Source organism: Rhinolophus hipposideros, assembly GCF_964194185.1.
Source record: "Rhinolophus hipposideros genome assembly, chromosome: 15".
Classification (NCBI taxonomy): domain Eukaryota; kingdom Metazoa; phylum Chordata; class Mammalia; order Chiroptera; family Rhinolophidae; genus Rhinolophus; species Rhinolophus hipposideros.
Genome location: NC_138061.1, coordinates 85937 through 104858, shown reverse-complemented (window position 1 = coordinate 104858; position 18922 = coordinate 85937). Strand labels below are relative to the sequence as shown.

The 18922-nt window shown below is 51.0% G+C and overlaps 1 protein-coding gene across 1 annotated transcript; it reads left to right on the top strand.

Moving 5' to 3' along the window:
• Positions 1-505: 505 nt before the first annotated feature.
• LOC308508210 (scavenger receptor cysteine-rich domain-containing protein SCART1-like) lies at positions 506-13121 on the top strand (the record flags this gene model as incomplete). The annotated part of the gene is made up of 12 exons (XM_081074564.1): positions 506-566; positions 926-1498; positions 1836-2126; positions 2799-3113; positions 8745-9050; positions 9194-9511; positions 9586-9900; positions 9975-10289; positions 10898-11212; positions 11836-11973; positions 12398-12496; positions 13033-13121. 12 exons carry the CDS (start codon positions 506-508, stop codon positions 13119-13121), a joined length of 3135 nt encoding a protein of 1044 aa, XP_080930690.1.
• Positions 13122-18922: the final 5801 nt, after the last annotated feature.

The following is an 18922-nucleotide window of genomic DNA, read 5'->3' as shown; positions in this document are numbered from 1 at the left end:
CTGCTTTTCAAGGATTCCGTCCTCACAGAGAGCACATGTACCCAGGTCAGGCACGTTTTTACCAGTTTTGGTCAAACCGCTGTGTCTGTTCAGGGAACACCGCAGCTTGCAGTGATCCTTATTTAACACACCTTTTGTACGAGGCAGAAGAAGGCGTGTCTCCCCACCACCGTCACCTCCCCAGCCCCGGCCCCTGGCCCTGAGGTGGTGGCTCCTCTGGGAGTCTCGAGCCTGGGTCTGTGTCAGGCAGCTGCTGTGCAGGAAGCCCAGGGGGGCCTCACCACATGCCACTGGTGCCATCTGTGCTCAGGCCCGGTGGGTGAGCTCCTGCTCTTGGGACAGATGGCGCTCTGATTAACAGCTCTGATTGACAGTTCTGATACCACCAGGGGGCAGGTGGTACTGTCTCAGAAGGCTTCCCACTGAGTTGGAGGCCACCTCCGGAACTTGGGTGGAGCACCCTTGCTTGTGCGTGGGGTTGCTGCAGCAGCAAAGGTGACCAGGGATGGCACTGTCCCCTCTGAGGCTGTGGCCCTTCCTTCTGGCCTGCTGGAACCTCCCTCCAGGTGAGTGCTGGGGTCTGGAGGGCTCCGGGCTCTGAGGCTGGTCCACAAGGGGAGGGCACAGCATCGCTCAGGGGGACGCGTCCTGGAAGTCTCAGCCCTCCGCAGGCAAAGTGACCATGGTCCATGCCCCTGTGAAGATTCCACAGAAAACGGTGCTTAGACATTCATTTTTGTTAACATTTTACTGCATTAATGTCACCACCATCAAAGTAAAGTGCGAGAACACTTGAAGAAATCGAAATTAAGGTTGCAAACTGGGATGGAAGGGGAACATTAGATTTCTGATTTTGGAAAATTCTGGGCCAAAAGTTGTCCCGCGCACCTTTGCCATGGGCGCCGCTCGTGTTGTTGCCCCGAAGGCCTCGCCGAGGACGCCGTGACCCTGCTGAGGGGCGGGAGCCGCTGCGAGGGCCTGGTCACCGTGCAGCGCGGAGCGCAGCAGGGCCCGGTGTGCGGGGCCGGCTGGGGCCAGGCCGCGGCGGCCGTCGTCTGCAGGCAGCTGGGCTGCGGCGGCGCCCTCTTCACGCCCACGTACGTGCTGTGGCCCGCGGAGAGGCCGCGGGCGCTGCTGCAGGCCGCGCGGTGCCAGGGCCACGAGGCCTCGCTCTGGGACTGCTCGCTGGGGCCGTGGGGGCCCGTGCGCGACTGCGCGTGTGAGTGCATCAGCGCCCTGCACTGCTCAGGTAGGCGCCGGCGTGTCCCCACCCTCGTGAGGGCCCGGCGCGTGCCCCCCAGGCCCTCATCGCCTGGCGATGGCCCCACCCGCAGCAGCGCCCCCTCTGAGGCCGGCACCGCCCCGGTGAGGAACGTGTGCTTTCGCAGATGGAGTCGCACACCAGGGCACCCCTTCTGGGTTCACGCGTGGGGCCCAGTGGTGACCACACCAACTTCTGGAGTCGCCCATGGCTCAGGCCAGGCGGGCCGGCGCGGTGGTCCTGGCCCCTCTGCTCTGGTTGGGGACGGGGGTCTTCCCCCTGGGGCGTGGGAGCCCCAGGAGCTGGGAAGCTTGGAGCTCATTTCTGCTGTGCAGTGGGGGTGGGGGCGGCCTCAGGCAAGGAGGGCTGAGGTGGGTGCAGCTGCTGCCCGTCCCCTCCTCAGGGGTCCTGGGCGGGGAGGAAGGGCCTCTCCGCAGACAGGTCTCTGGCTCCACTCCACCCGCCAAAGGCCAACCCCTCCTCCGGGCGCGGGGAGCCACTGTGGGCTGAGTGGGGGGCAACCCTCCCAACCCTGCTCCGGTGAGGAGCAGGGCGGGCTCCTGTGTGTGTGCAGGTGGGAAGCTGGCCACCACGAGGCTGACTGGAGGAAGCAGCCCCTGTGCGGGGACCCCTGACATCCTCTTTGGAGATGGCTCTAACGTGAATTGTGGCTTGCATGCAGAGGAGGCCAGTGTCTTCTGCAGGAGACTAGGGTGCGGCCAGGCACTCCAGGCATCCAAACCCCTCCTCAGCCCAAAAGTCGTGACCTGTCAGGGAACAGAGTCCAGCATCTTCAACTGCAGGTTCAACTTGAACTTGTGGGCACATTGCACGCTTGAGACGGACTCCCAGGTGGTGTGTTCAGGTAGGGATGTAGAGCACAAGGGTCTCTGAGGGGAAGACATCCTCTCCCAGTTGTGCTTGGGGGACTAAAGGGGACATCCACTGCCTGGAGGAGAGGTGGGGAGTTTATCCATCCACTGCCTACCAGCTTGCACGCCGCCCCTGGAGGGACAGTGACATGGAGCGTCCCTAGGACCCTGCTTCTCTCCTGGTAGCCTGAAGTCACCTTGGGAGGTGATCCTTTCCTGTGCCAGGCCCTCCACACGGCTCTCATGGCATATACTGGGATGCGGCTAGGCACTGGGGTTTAAAACTGACCAGACAATTAAAGTGCAAGCCAGACATGCAGTCCAAGCCTGAGGATGGGGTGATGACAGACTGGGGTGCAGGGCTGAGGGGCCTGTGTTCATTTACCCCTGACTCAATGGGGTCTCGGGGTGAGGAATGCTGTCAGAAACTGAGTGAGATGCTGAGGGATGGGATGGGAGGGTCCCCCCAGCCTGCAGGCCCCCAGGAATCCCAGTGCCCTCTTTGGGGCCCCTCAGGGCTGTGCCAGGCCAGGTGGTCCTGGTCCCCCTATGTCCTTCCTCCCAGTGGGACTGGAGGGCAGGCCAAATGGGTCACTTCGCCCAGGGGCCTGCAAAGCACCTGCCCTGCCCCTGAGGGGCTGTTTCAGTCCAATGTCTACCTCTAGGACACACCGAGGCCCGGCTGGCGGACGGCGAGCACCCCTGTGCTGGGCGTCTGGAGGTGAGGCGCGGCCTGACCTGGGGCACCGTCTGCGACGCTGACCTGGACCAGGCCACAGCCCACGTGGTGTGCCGGGAGCTGCGGTGTGGCTCAGCCGTGTCCACACCTGGCGGCTCCCACTTTGGCCCGGGCTCCGGGGTCGTGTGGACGGAGGCCTTCCGCTGTGTGGGCAACGAGTCCCTGCTGTTCCACTGCCCTCAGGGTCCCGGGCACCAGTGTGGGCACAGCCAGGATGCTGGCCTCAGGTGCTCAGGGGAAAGTAAGTTACATGTGATTGTAAAGAAAATTGTTCTCTTAATTTTTGTTAGGATTGTTCATTGCCAGAATATAGAAATACACCTAATCTTTGTGTATTGATCTTGCACTCTCAACTTTCCTGAACTTTTTGTTAGCTTTAATAGTTCTAGGTGGATTCTGCAGGGTTTTCTATGTAGAGCACATCAGTGAATACGCATAGAGATAGTTTTACTTCTTCCTTTCCAATTGGAATGCCCTTTATGTCTTTTTTCTTGCCTCGTTTCTCTGGCTGGACTCCAGGACAGTGCTGAATAGCAGTGGTGACAGAGGCACCCTCCTGTTCCTCCTGATACAGGGGAAAGCTTTCAGCTTTTCACCACTGAGTGTGTTAGCTGTGGGTTTTCTCTAAATGCCCTTTATTGTGTTGAGAAGTGTTACTTCTTTTCCTAGTGTGTTGAGTGTTTTTATCATGAGTCTGTTGGATTTGGTCAAATGCATTTTCTGCATTGATTGTCTTACTTTGTTTTTCCTTCGTGTTGTTAGTGAAGCCATCTGGTGCTGAGCTTTTCTTTGCTCAGAGATTTTTGTTTATTGATTCATTTTCTTTACTTTTTATAAATTTGTTCGTATTTTCCATTTCTTACTGAGTCAGTTGTGGTACTTTGTGTGTTTCTAGAAATGTGTCCATTTCATTGAAATTACCTATGTGTTGGGGTGTGTGCTCATAGCACTCACTTATGTTCCTCTGTGTCTGTAAGTTCACTAGTAATACCTCCACTTTCATCTGATTTTTGTAATTTGGGCCTTCTGGTTGTTTTTTTTCTTGGCCAATCTTGCTAAACGTGAATTTTGTTGACCTTTTCGAAGAATAAACTTTTATTTTCATTATTCTCTGTATTGTTTTTTATTCTATACTTTATTTACTTCCACTCTAACCTTTATTATTTTCTTCCTTTCACTAGTTTCAGATTCTAGTTTATTCTTATTTTTCTAGTTTCTTAAAATGCATTCAGGTTATTGATTAGTGATACTCCTTCTTTCGTAATATAGACATTTGCCACTAGACATTTTCCTCTGAACACTTTTTCTGCTTCAATCTATAAGTTTTAGTATGTTGTTTTCATTTTTATTCATCTCAAAGTATTTTCAGTTTTCCTTGTGATTTCTTCTGTGGCCCATCTGTTGTTTATATTTCAATAAATAAAGGTTTAAAAAAAAAAAAACCCTCCTCAGGTTTGATGCAAGACATGAACCTACACATTGAAGAAGCTCAACAAAGTCCAAGTGGACTATACTCAAAAAGACCCACACTGAAACACATTATAATCAAACTGTCAAACACCAAATATAAAGAGTATCCTGAGAGCAGCAAAAGAAAAGTGAACCACCGTTTACAAGGACCCATTTACAAGTGTGTTGCATTTGTGAATTTTCCAGTTTTCCTTCTGTTACTGATTTCTAGCTTCATTCTACTGTAGTCAGAGATGATATTTTTATGATGTCAGTCGTTTAACATTTATTCAGACTTGATTTGTGACCCAGCACATGATCTGTCCTGGTGAATGTTTCATGGGCATTTGAGAAGAGAGTGTGCTCTGCTGTTGTTGGGTAGAGTCATGCGCTGTACATGTCTGTTAGGTCTAGTTGGTTTATAGTATTGTTCCAGTTCTTTATTTCCTAATTTACCTTATGTTTACATGGTCTATTCGTGATTTAAAATGAGGTATTAGTGCTCTTGTCATTATTATTTTTTATTTATTTATTTATTGAAAAAACCACCCAGATTGTTTATTACAAAAACAAGGAGAAAAATTGAGAAAAGTGAAGAATAGGCAATCCACAAGTGGTTGTGGATATCAACCACTCATAACCAGAACAATCATAATTTTTTATTACTGAAAAGATTTGATCTATTTTGATTAAATGACAAAGTGTTTTTTGACAAGTCTAAATCAATTGATGATATATCAAAATAGTGCCAACAGGTGAATCAATGAAAAAGAAAAAGTTAAAATATCTTAGCCTCAGCACTGGAAGTCCAGCAAGTTCACGTATTTAAAAACCGAATACACCAAGGTCCTTAAAAGAAATTTTCCTTGTCATGTGTAGAATATAATTTATCAAGAGAAATGTATTAACCTGTAAGCCCCTTCTAAATGAAAATTAGAGAAAATTATCTTAGTATACATTTAATTTTCTGTACTAAAAATAAATTTTTTAAATGCATTCGAAACGAAAATTTAGACTGTAAGTAGCCTGGCACTTAATAGAACATGAACACAGAAAATTCACAAGCCAACCCAAGCTACTTATGATAAACACCACTATGAAGAAGAAAAACAAATTTGCATATCGTTTTCCCCAGTAAAAGATGTAGGATACATGGCTGAGTCTGTTATTTACATCAGATAGAAATTAGATCCTTGGGCCAAGCAGAAACTATAACATAATCAAACAGAACACCTACAGAAAATATGCCTCCCTAAATTTTTAATTTTAAAAACGTTTAGTTTTGCTTGTTCTCTTTGCCTTAGATAGTTGTATTCGTTTATTACAAGGTCAGGCTCTAGTCATTATTTTAAAATAACCCTTTAATTTTGTCAGTTTTTGTGGCTCTGTCATTAGATGCATATATATATTCATAAGTGTTACATCTTCTTCATGGATTAACCCTTTAATCAATATATAATCTTTGCCTCTCATAACATTTTTTTAAAAACTTAAAGTCTATATTTGTCTAATATTAGTATAGCCATTCCAATGCTCTTTTGGTCAATATTTGCATAAATAGCTTTTTTTTCAGCCTTTCACTTTAAACCAATTCTGTCTTTAGATCCAAAGTGAGTTCATTGAAGATAGCATATTATTGGACTACGTTTTATTTTTTAATCCATTCTACCACTCTCTGCCTTTTAATTAGGGAATGTAATCTCTTTACATTTAAAATAATACTGATAAGGGAATATTTCTATCTATCATTTTGCTATATTTTTTGTATGTCATGTATTTTTTTGTTTCTCAGTTCCTCTAATACTGCTTTTTTTTTGGTGTATAATTGAGTTTTGTAGTGTACCATTTTGATTCCCTTATGTTTTTTTGGGTGGGAGGTATATTTTAAAGTTTTTTTCCTAGTGGTTAACTTGGCCATTATAACTAACATCTTAAATTTTTTAAATTCTAGTTTGAATTAAAACCACCTTAGCTTCAAAGTATATACAAGCCCTGTGCTTATGCATTTATTGTCGTAAATTACATCTTTATACATTGTGTGCCCATTAACTTAGATTATAAGTATTTTTTCCCCATTTGTCTTTTAAGGCATATAAAAAAAATAGAGGAGTAATAAACCCCAAATACAATAATGTTGGCTTTGTGCTTTCTTATGTAATTACCTTTATCAGTGTTATTTAGTCATATGGCTTTGACTTACTGTCCACCTATTATTTCAACCTGAAGTTCTTCCTTTAGCATTTGTTCTAAGACAGGTCCACTAGCAATGAATTCCCTCAGCTCTGTTTTAATTTTCCTTCATTTTTGAAGAATAGCTGTGCTGCATATAGAATTTGGGGGTAACAGGTTTTTTTCTCTCAGCATTTTAATTATGTTATTCTGGTGCTTCATGGTTTCTATGGTTTCCGATAAGAAATCAGCTGTTAAAATTATTGAGGGTCCTTGTAAACGGTGGTTCACTTCTCTTTTGCTGCTCTCAGGATGCTCTTTATATTCAGTGTTTGACAGTTTGATTATAATGTGTTTCAGTGTGGGTCTTTTTGAGTATAGTCTACTTGGACTTTGTTGAGCTTCTTCGATGTGTAGGTTCATGTCTTGCATCAAACCTGGGGAGGTGTTTTTTTGTTTTTTAAAAACCTTTATTTCTTGAAATATTTTCCCTACCATTTTCTGTCTCCTCTCTAAATAGGACTCCAACTATGCATATGTTGGTACACTTGATGGTGTGACACAGATTTTTAGGGATCTATTTATGTTCTTTCATCCTTTTTTCTTTCTGCTCCCCAGACTGGATAATTTCAGTGTGCTTGTCTTCAAGTTCATTGATTCTTTCTTTTGCCTGCTCAAAGCAGAAGTTGACCCCCTCTATATTGTACTTTTAAGCTCCAACAATTCCCTTTGACTCCTTTAAAATGATTTATATCTCTTTATTGGAATTCCCTATGTGATGAGACTTTGTTATCCTGGTTTCCTTTATTTCTTTAAGCATATTTAAGACAGTGTATTTAAAGTCTTTGTCTTGTAAGACTAATGACTTAGTTTCTTCAGGGACATTTTCTGTTTTTTTTTTTTCACATGAATGTCATACTGTCTTTTTTTTTTTTTTTTAAAGATTTTATTGGGGAAGGGGAACAGGACTTTATTGGGGAACAGTGTGTACTTCCAGGACTTTTTTCCAAGTCAAGTTGTCCTTTCAATCTTAGTTGTGGAGGGTGCCGTTCAGCTTCAAGTTGTTGTCTTTTCAGTCTTAGTTGTGGAGGGTGCAGCTCAGCTCCAGGTCCAGTTGCTATTGCTAGTTGCAGGGGCCGCAGCCCACCATCCCTTGCGATGGAGTCAAACTGGCAACCTTGTGGTTGAGAGCCACTGGCCCATGTGGGAATCGAACCGGCAGCCTTCGGAGTTAGGAGCACGGAGCTCTAACCGCCTGAGCCACCGGGCCGGCCCCTGTCATACTGTCTTGATACTTTGCATGTATTTTATATTTTCTTTTGAAGCTGGACATTTAAAACTTATTATAATGTGGCAACTCAGAAAATTGGATTCTCTCCCCACCCCAGGGTTTGTTGTTGATAATTGTTGTGGGTTATAGTTCTTTGTTTAGTCAGTTTTCTAAGTTCTTTTTGTAAAGACTCTATTCTTTGTTATGTGTGACCACCAAGGTCTCTTAAACAAACAAACAAAACTCAAAACTGTTTTGGTCTTTGCATATTAGCTCCCTGTTGGATTACACCTTCAAAGCTGACACAGGCCATTTTCCATCTCTGCCTTAGCATTCACTTCTTACATGGCAGAGATAAATTGGCCAACTTCTTGCTTCATTAAGTTTCTCTGTTTGATTAGATACTACAGTTCCAAAAAAGTTGGTTATGATGGTTTTACTAGCATACTCATTGTTTAGAGGAGGGATGGAGTTTGGGTGTTCCCTCTTCTTGCATGTCTCAGATTTTCCTTCCCAGTTCCAGGGTGTGGAGTGTGTTTAAGCTCACATTGTGAGCCAGGTGCCACAGCATATGCAGAGACTGAGGTAGGAGGCTGCCATATTTTGCTGATTCCAGGAATTCCAGCTAGACAGTGAAGCAGTAGCTCTGCAGACCAACTGCTTCTGCCTTAGTGTTCACTTCCTGATTGCATGGAGACAATATTCCACAACTTCACTTCTTGTTAGTGTTCCTGTGTTTTTGCTTACATTTCAGAGTACTCAAAAAGTTGATTTGCCTGTTTTCCCCAGCTTAATCCTTACTGTAGTGGAGGGGTGCGTTTTGGTATTCCCTATCCGCCATTTATAGTGATGTCAATCCTAAAAGCTGTTTTCTTACTCTCAGCCTGTTCCTCCCAAGTCTGGGAATGGACTGTGTTTAACAAAGCTTACATTAAGGACAGGGTCTGCAGGGTCGAGAGTAATGCTGACACCCCCCTTCACCAGGGTTCCGGCTGGTCAACGGCAGCCACAGCTGTGAAGGGCGAGTGGAACTCCAGGTTCAGGGGGCCTGGGCACCCCTCTGTGCTGCACACTGGGACTTAGCAGATGCCTCCGTCCTCTGCCACCAGCTCAACTGTGGCAGTGCAATGGCCACACCTCGAGGAGACCATTTTGGGGACGGGGACGCTCCTATCTGGTCTGACGTGTTTCACTGTGTGGGGACAGAGCCCTATTTGTGGAATTGCCCAGTGAGCACCCTCGGGGCCCCTGCCTGTGCCCCGGGAAACGTGGCCACGGTGGTCTGCTCAGGTGGGTCAGTAACAGCACTGGGCAGAGGGGGCTGAGAGTGGGCGGCGCTCTGGGGGAGTGGGTGGTCCTCTCCCCTTTACAGGCCGAGGGTCCCTCCCCCTGACACTTGCCAGCCCCTCCCATATCCCCGTCTCTCTCCCCAGGTCTCTCCCACACCCTGCGGCTGAGGGACGGACAGAGCCACTGTGATGGCCGCGTGGAGGTGTCCCTGGACGGCATGTGGGGCCGTGTTCTGGACGACTCGTGGAACCTCCATGGCGCGAGCGTCGTGTGCCGGCAGCTGGGATGCGGAAGGGCCCAGCGAGCCTACGATGCGCCCGCGCCCAGGCGTGGGGCCGTCGGGGTGGGGCTGAGCCGAGCGCGCTGTCTGGGCACTGAGACCCTCCTGACCCAGTGCAACGTGTCCAAATCCCTGCTGGTGCCCGCGGGGGCCTCGCGGGACGTGGGCGTCGTGTGCTCTGGTGAGCGGGGGCCCGCACCCACCGCCATCTGCCTTGGGGTGGGGGTGGGCCGCCCTGATTCGGTCCCTCCGCAGGGAGCCACCGGGTACGGCTGGCGGCGGGGCCCGGCCGCTGTGCGGGGCGCGTGGAGGTGTTCCACGGAGGCGCGTGGGGCACAGTGTGTGACGACGGCTGGGACCTGCAGGACGCACACGTCGTCTGCGAGCAGCTGGGCTGTGGCCGCGCCCTCGGCGCCCCGGGGGCCGCGCACTTTGGGGCCGGGTCTGGGCGCATCTGGATGGATGAGCTGGGCTGCAGGGGCAACGAGTCTGCGCTGTGGCAGTGCCCGTCGAGGGGATGGGGCCAGCACGACTGCGGGCACAAGGAGGACGCCGGCGTCTTCTGCTCAGGTTGGTGCAGCCACCCAGCCTGCCAGCGCACTTCACAGAGAGTTGGTTCCCTTGACTCTCCTCTTCTACTGTAGGGTTCACAGACCTGAGGCTTCAGGACAGAAGCCAGCCCTGCGCTGGGCGGCCGGAAGTTTTCTACAATGGTACCTGGGGTGGCATCTGCCAGTCCCTGAGTCCTGCCTCCCTGGAAGTCCTGTGTGGGCAGCTGGGCTGTGAGCACCACGGGCAGCTTCAGGCTCGGGTCGTTTCCCGGAAGGCCCCTGGGGTCCTCTGGGTGGCCTCCATTAGGTGCCGGAACAAGCACGAAACGTCCCTGTGGCAGTGCCCCTCAGACCCCTGGGACCAGCACTCCTGCTCCAGCCAGGAGGAAGCCTGGGTTGTATGTGCAGGTGAGGAGGCTCTGTGTGTGTGTTGGGGTCTACGAGGGGTGCTTCTCCAGGACCGGCCTCTTGTCAATCCACAGCACCCCATTTCTCTGTGGGATGAAACTCCCACCTGCACTTTAGCTTCTAATTGTGGGGTGTGCTGGTCCAGCAAGGGTGGAGACCTTGTCCTGAGCCTCTGAGCTGCGGCGGGTCATCTGAAGTCTTCTCAGCCCCCCTGTCCCTCCCGTGGGAAAATCAGGACCACTGGGCTCCACATGCTTCCTCTAGGGAGGGGACCTTTTGGAGAAGCCCAGGAGAGTGTGTGGAACCCCTCAACTTGTGTGGGTACCCTTTGGCTAAATGGATAGAGCTCTCTTCTCTTCCTTTAGAAGCCGAAATTCCTAGGGATGGGGAGAAAAAGAAAAATATTTCACAGAATTTGAAACTGCTAACCTTGAAAATCAGATGTGTCCTAATTTCCTACACAGAAAAGGTGGGACCAGCTCCTCAGGACCCTAGGGAGACCCTCAACTGCTCAGCCACTCAGACCTGCCCAGGTATGTGCCCTGTCCCCTTTCTGTCCTTTATCTGCTTTGCCGTGTACCTGCTGACCTGGGCCACTGTGTTTCCAGAGGAGGGCGCGGTGCGCGTGCGTGGGGGCGAGGACCGCTGCTCCGGCCGCGTGGAGCTCTGGCACGCCGGCTCCTGGGGCACCGTGTGCGACGATTCCTGGGACCTGGCAGACGCTGAGGTCGTGTGCCGCCAGCTGGGCTGTGGCCGGGCCGTGGGCGCCCTGGCGGGGGCTGCCTTTGGTCCTGGCTCGGGTCCCGTGTGGCTGGACGAGGTGGCGTGCCGGGGCAGCGAGGTGTCCCTGTGGGGCTGCCCGGCGGAACCGTGGGGACGTGCTGACTGCGGACACAAGGAGGACGCGGGCGTGCGCTGCTCCCGTGAGTGGGCGAGGCCCAAGGTCCCTCTTTGTCCCTTCTGTGGCCTGGCGAATGGTCCATGTGGCGGGAGGTTTCCTCATTGCAGTCTCTTGGGAAAAGCTGCTTCGTTGTGGTTTCCAACAATATTTTGTGAACATGTCTTGCTTTTACCCTCAGTCCATGTTCACTCCGGGGTAGTGGGGTCACCTTGGATCTAGCACCGCCTCTGTTGTTCCCTACCGTGTCTTTACTCCCAAGCACTGCACCTCGTTCTGTTTGCAGAGAACAAAAGCGACCAGAGTCGTCATCACAGCAGCTTGCTGTATGGGCAGGGTCGGTTCTGTGCCCATAAGTCACCTGCTGTGGCTGCTCAGGAGCCTCTGTTTTGGGGCCACGATAGTGATAGTTTTAACAAGGGGGAACTTCTCCATGAGAGCAGAAAACTGGCACCTCCTCCAGCACACACCAGCCAATTCTGGGGTACTCTGCCCAGCAGGGGCCAGCAGATGCTTCCCTCAACCCTTCTGAAGCCACATGGTGGCCCATGAGGGTGAGGGTGTGGGCCCTGCAGGGCCTCCTTCTCCCTCTAAGGGGCTCGTAGACCCCTCACCCACCATGAAGCCACTCATGGTCTCTCCTTCCAGAGCCTGGCCCCCGCCCCCTGCCGGCCCCAGAGCCCTGTCTGACGCTCAGGGTGGTCAGCACAGTCCTGGCTACGCTTCTCGGCCTCCTCCTCCTGGGCCTCCTGACCCTGCTACGAGTCTCACGGGCCAAGCAGAGAGGTACACACACCCACTCGGGTCCTGCTGTCAGTGTGGTAGAAATGAGGGGAAACTCACAACTGGTGTTGGGGTCTCTGAGGTGGGGTTTCGCTTAAAGCAGCCTTTTATTGGCCAAAGAGAGAGACTTAGAAATTAGTCGGCCTCAGGCCGCTGGTCAGAGCTGAACCCTAGAAGCTCCCACGTGGATGCCCCATTGAGGCTTATTGGGGGCAGAGCCTGGCTTTCCTGATAAGGGGATGGTGTCCAGGGCAGGAGGCACCGAGGGGCTTGGTCCCATCACGGAAGCCCCCAGTCCCTGCCCAGAGCACTCTGCCTTTCTGCTTCCTGAGTGAGGTCCCCACCTGGAAGTCCTGCCCCCACGCCACCCGCTACGGCCGCTTCCATACCGGTCTTCTGTGTGTGACTGTGTTTGCCTCTGCCTCAGGTCTGGGAAGCTCTGAGGCATCTCCTGAAGAACCCCTGTATGATGTCATTGGGGAACTGCCTCTAGTGTCACTGTACGAGGAGATTGGGGAGGCTGAGGGTAAGCCCCAGGGTGAGGAGGACCAGGGTGTGGCCAGGTGCAATGGCAGGTGTGTCTTCATCTCGGGGGCGAGCCTGGGGGCAGGGCTCTGTTGGACCAGCAGGAGGGGGCCGCTGACCATAGGGTGCTTGGATATGAGGAGGCCGTTGGGTACGGGGAAGGCAGGATCAAACCATTGAGGGCAGAACCGGCTGCCGGACTCCAGTCAGAGAGGGCATGTCTGAGGTGGGGGAGGCCAGGTGTGTGGATCCAGCAGGTGGCAACTGGGTGGGGTGGGTAGCTCCTGTGTTTCTGCCGCGCTGCATCTCATTCAGCCTGTGTCCTCACCTGGAGGAGCGCATGATGGAACCACCCACATCGCTGTGACGGGATGATTGAGGAGCCTGGGTCCAGATGCTCTGAGCTCTGTCGAGTGCTTTTTGGTGACATTGCTACTTCCCTAACAAGAGGGAAACCAGCAGGTCAGGCCACCCATGACGAGTCAGATATAGCATCTGTGGCAATATGGTGACATGGTGTCTCATGCGTCATTTCAGGAGAGGCGGTGAGCCTCAAGGGTGGCGAGTCTGCAGTGGAGGAGGGTTATGATGATGCTGCAGTTCCGCTGGAGGAGATGACACCGTGAAGACCCTGGAGAAAAACACACCAGCTGACGTGTCATCGGAGTCACAGTTATTTCTGCTCCTTTGCAATGTGTCGAATTTCAGAATGACACAGAGACGTCACTCTTGGGGCCCTGTCCTCCCCCGCCCCGCCTGTCCCCTTGTCCCCGTCCCCTCTGGGAGATTTTCCCTGTGGGCAGTTCCGCCTCCTAACCTGCAGGCTTCCTGGGCAACACGATAAATGCTGACGCATATAGAAATCCATGGTTGTGTTTACTATTTCTTTAAAACAGAAACAAAAAAGCATTAGTAGCCCCATTGTCATGTACTATCTGTAACCTGCTGCTGCCAGCAGCAGCCTGGTGGCCTCTGGCCCCCGGTGGACTCTTCCTTCATTGTGTTCTTGTAAACTCTACTTCATTGAACCCAAAATATCTTGTAGATTTTCTGCACATGCAATCATGTCATCTGTGAGCACTGTCAGATTATCCATTCCTTTCCTCAACACCCCCACTTTCCTTTATGTGCCTGTCTCCATGGGCTGGACGCCTCCGCCCGACATTGGTCCAGGCAGCACATGGCCTGGGTCTCACTGTTGACCGTGGTATGAGTGCTCCAGATCTCATTTTGCTATTAAATGTAATGTCTGATGGTTTTTTTGTGGATGCCTTTTATCTGATGAAGGAAAATCCAGTCTATTGTTAATTTTCTGAGTTTTGGTTTTTATCATGAAAGTGCTGAGTTTAATCAAATGCTCTCCCTGCATCTATTAAGACGGTATGTGATTTTTCTCCCTTTTGTGGTTCTCGTGGTGAGTTATGTTGATTGATTTTTCAAACGTGAAACCAACATTGGGTTAAACAAACTAACCTTTGTCGTGATGTATTGTTCTTTTTATTTATGACAGAAATCAGTTTGGCAATATGTGGGATCGATAGTTACAAGAGAGATTGATGTGTAATTTTCCTTTATTGTAAATGTTTCTGTTTCATTTTTTGGTATAAGGATTGTTCAGGTCTCGTAAAAATTAGGACATTTCCCTCTTTTAAGAAATACTTGCAAGAATTTATGTAGCGTTGGTTTTATTTCTTTGTTGGATGTTTGGAAGTGCTGTTGGTGTCATATCTAAGAATCCATTGTCAAATTGAAGGTCATGGTGATACACCCCTATGTTTTCTTCTAAGTGTCTTATAGTTTGAGTTCTTAGGTTTTTAACCCTTTGTACTTAATTCTGGTATATGGTGAGGCACGGGTCCAACTTCATTCTTCTGCATGTGTCTGTCCAATTGTCCGAATCTCATTCGTTGAAAAGACTATTCTTTCCCCATCGAATCACTTTGGTAGCTTTGTCAAAAATCATTTGGCCATAGTTACGTGGGTTTTCCTGTGCTCTCAGTTGTATTCCTTTGACCTATAGGTCTGTCCTGATACTAGTGCCGCACTGTCTTGATTACCGTCGCTTTGTAACAATGTGACGTCAGGAAGCAGTGTGAAGCCTCGCTGGTGGGCCATCCCGCTGCTCTGTGGACCTGGAACCCTCAGGAGGAGAGAGACTCTTGCACCTTTTTGAGAATCCTCACAGCTCTGGGACAATTCTACGCTTGTGGCAGGTTGTTATTGACCAGTTAGTACAGATATTGAGGTTCGTATGCTACAAAGTATGGCTGTGCGGTCATGGGCCATGAGATAAACAGTGGTGCAGGAATCCTTCATCACTGGCTGCTTTTATAAACCCACATCATCCCTATAATAACATGGCGCATCGATTAGGAAAATCAGACACAATTGGAAGCTATATTGCATCTAAATAAGTTGGAAGAATTGTTCAAATCTTGAGTCATTGAAACGATTGCATTTACTGTCACATGAAATAGATAATTATTGGTCAGAGATTAAAAATATGTGCTGATTGATTGAGTCGAAAGACCTGAGGACACTTGGGACCAGTGATTATTTCTTTTGTTAAGAACCACTTTAAATTAATACTGGCCCCTTTTTTAGTTCCTTTGCAATGACTAATTTCTGTATGTCTTTTTTTCTGAACTTGGTCGCTAAGTTGCTAGATTTCCCTTGTACCTGTTATTTTGTCAGTTCTGTATGTTGGGCATATTGGGAACAGACCATCCATAGATACTGTATGGATCAGCTGTGGAAGGAACCAGCCATGACGAGCTCACCATGACTGCATCACCGCCAGGGCCCCGCTCAGCATGGGGCCGGGGACAGCCCACCAGCGCAGACTCTTTTCAGACTCTGTCCTCAAGGCAGGACTCTGTGTTCCCTGAACACTGGGCTAGGCCTTCTCTGTGCCCACAGGGCTCCCCGTTTACCTCTGGGGAGGGGGAGTAATTGCTCCCTGAGAGCCGTCCCCGGGGGCGTTCTGATCTCCCCAGCACTTCAGTGTTCACCCAAAGGGAACAGACTGTGCTTAAGGTCAGCAACCAACAAGAGTCACTGGACTGGGAGAGACAGCCTTTACCTCACACCACATCTCATTTTCCACCAGAGTAAGAACTTCCTGCATCTTTTCCTGAAAATGTTCAAGTCTCATGTTTAGATAGGAGACCAGTGGGGGCATGACCCCATGTTCAGCGAGTAACTTTCCTGCCTCGCCTTGTGGACCTTGTGGACCATCGTGGACCATCGTCTTTAATTTTCTTTTTGATGTTTCTGAAAAGCCAGATTTGTTTTTGCCCTGACCTACTTTCCTTTGGAAAAAAATATACCACAATTGCTTTGCTACGTGTTTCCCACTTCAGTGGGCCCCAGGGGCAGGCAGCACTGCACAGATCAGCAGCGGGGAGGAACCAGTGTGCTTGGTCTCTAAGCAGGCCAGTCTCTAAGAGAAGCCTGCCCAGCAGGGGCCCCAGCCCAGCCACGCCCTGTTCTGCCCGGGCCCTGGGAGGGGTGTGAGGCGGGAGGGGTGTGGTGCAGGCCTGGGAGCTGGGTGGTGTGTCGGCAGGTCTTGGGGCTGCAGCGAGCTGAGTCTGTGCCCTTTCTCCCTGTACCCCAGCCCCTGGCCCAGCCTGACTCACTCAGGAGATAAGCTAGCTTAGCCTGAGAGCAGAGGATGGGGTAGCACCAGGAGCCAGGACAGCTGCACTCCTCCTGCCTCGTGGGGGGTCTGCCCTGCCCAAGGGAGAGGCCTGGAGTGGCCCAGGCAGAGGCTAATGGGCTGTGGCCAGGTCAATCCACAGCTGCCTCTGACAATGGAGGACCTTCCCAAAAATGCCTGAGCCATCTGGTGCCCAGCTGTATCCTGGCTGTGACCCCAGCCACTCACTGCCCCCAGGACCCTATTCTCTGCTCCCCCACAGCCCAAGCGCCCATCTTGCAGCACCCACGAGCGTAAGTTCCGTCCTGTCCTGAGGCCCATTCCCAGCTGTTGGGTCCTGTTTTTGGGAATCTGACCTGCTGTGTCTGACTTGCTGACAGTGACCCCCACAGCAACAGGCCGACATTGGCTGCAACAGCGAGCTTCCCTGTGATTGGACGTGTGGGGAGTGTTGGGAGCAACGTGAGGGAAAGCTCATGCTGTGTAATTTATGTGTGATGGTGGCCCAGCCACAGGCAGGGTTCATGGGAGGGGGTGGCTGGGAGGGGTGCAAACGTCCAGCGTGGAGAACTTATTCTCCACTTGTTTCCTCGGGGTGGGGCCTTCGCTGGTATCTTAATTATGTGCTTCCTGGAGCAGAGTTGCCAACAGCGAGTGTCCCCAGAGGCTGTCCCGCCACCCTGTGCCTCTCCCTGCATGCTGGAGGGGCTTACCCGCTAAGTGGCCACAACTACCACGTGGCCATGGAGGAGTGTGTCCTGTGGTTTCTTAGAGGTCGCTGGGCTCGGGGCTCCTCTTTGCCTGGCTTCCCCTCCTTTCCCTGGCTGCTCTTGCTGGAGATCCCTCATTGTCACGGCCATGGTCTGCACCCAGGCCTCCACTCCCCAGCATGCTTCTCTCTCGCCCACCTGGGAGACCTATGTGTCATGGGCTCATGGGTCATGTGAGACATGTCTGCCCTGTTCTGTCCACCATTCCTTTTCCTAACTCAGCCCTCCACCTCTTCATTCTTCCGGGAATTGGCCCAAAGGCCCTGTTTGCCGGGACGCTCAGTTTTTCTGGGATCCACGTAAAATGTCCCTTGGCTTCAGGTACACCTATGTGGGGACAGAGTCCCAGAGAGCAGTGTCCAGTCTCTCAGCCTCACGTGGAAAAGTACTGGCTCAGTTATTAGATGGCCATCAGCTGTAATCAGCTGTAATCAGCTGTGGCTGGGTGGCCATCAGCTGTTACTGGTTAGCCATTAGTCACTAATATAACTGCCGTGGCTACACTAGGGGGTTGGTTGGCAGAGGAGCAGACAGTGGATTGTGGCTAGCATGTGGCTCATGCTTCCTGTGTCTCCAACCCAGCCGCCAACGAGAATATAGTAGTATGACTCCCCTATCCATGGCTCCGTGGGTGTTCCTTTTTGGCCTTATCCTGCGTTCTTGTGCAGGGAGTGGGAACTGAGTCCCTGCATGACATGCGTCTACTGCAATTTTAGGCCCCAAGTGTGGCCCATGTGCAACCTCTCCCCTCCCACGTTGGGAAGATGGGTTTCTGACCCATTGGTTACCCCACAGTGTTCGGTTGTGCAAACCCTCAACTCCCCCAGAGTGACCCTCTGCTCAGCCGCTCTTCTCCCAGAACTAGGTTGTGCTTCCTGTTGCACAGACAGCTGATCACAGCTCAGGCTCATGGGAACTTCTTTGTCTTTCACGCAAAAGCAGACTGGAGGTCGCTATGCGTGGCTGGTGGGTGACTCGGGCAGCTGGCGGGAGCCCAGCGCCCTCCCTCGTTAACCAACTGGCAGGTGAGTGAGGAGCACAGCCTCAGGGCCTCTCCCTCTCTGAATCCTCGATGGCAGCACTGATACCTCCCTTTCAGTCGGAGCTGGCTGCAACTTCCGGGGGCGAGGGCATCTGAACTCAGCCAGAGAGGACGTTGGCACAGCAGCGCGTTGGTGGCGCCTGACTCCTGAGCCGTGGGGTCACATGCCACTGGGAGCCTAGCAAGCAGGGCAGTTCTCATGTCCTCCCAGGCCTGTCAGGGCTGGGTCTTGGCCACTCCCTCGCTTTCCCAAAAGCATGTTAGTCAGTTAAGACTATTACCAGGAATGATATCACACCTCGGCTCTTGTCTTCTTGAAGGAGAGAATTTAGTCAGGAGACAGAGTGCGTGCAGCTTAAGACAGCAAGAAGTTTATTAGCAAAAGCCAATACAGTTGAGACTCAGAGCGGGATGACCCAAGAGAGGAAGCAGCCTCCTTCCGTTGTGGGAGGGTTTTTATCTCTGTGGGTAGAACCATCTCCCGTCTCCCTCTCTGTTACCTTCCTCTCTCTCTGCTGAGGTGTTCCATCTTCCCCTCTGGTTCCCAGGGTTGTTTCTCATGGCAAAAGTGCGAACCCATCAATATCCCACGATTTACCTGAGAAGGTCCTTAAAATGGCCCTGAGAAGCAGGGTGTACATTCTGACAAGCGGGATGGTTTCCCTCCCTCTCCATCACTTTTCTTCCTTCTAATGACATATCTTGTTCTCAGTATACTGCTGAGCAAGCAGGGCTGTTTTTGCCCCAAGAGACAGCATCTGCCAGTGGCCTTGGCCCAAGTAGGAGCAGCTGCCAGGGGGCCTCCTAACAGGGCTGGTTCCTGCCTTCCCTGCTCATTTCGCCATTCCTACCTACCCTATGAGAACCATCTCGGAGTGTACTGGCCCCACAAAGGCAGGAGGACCTAACACTTGTTCAGATATGGTCTTAGTTCATTTGGAGACGTAAAACAGCATG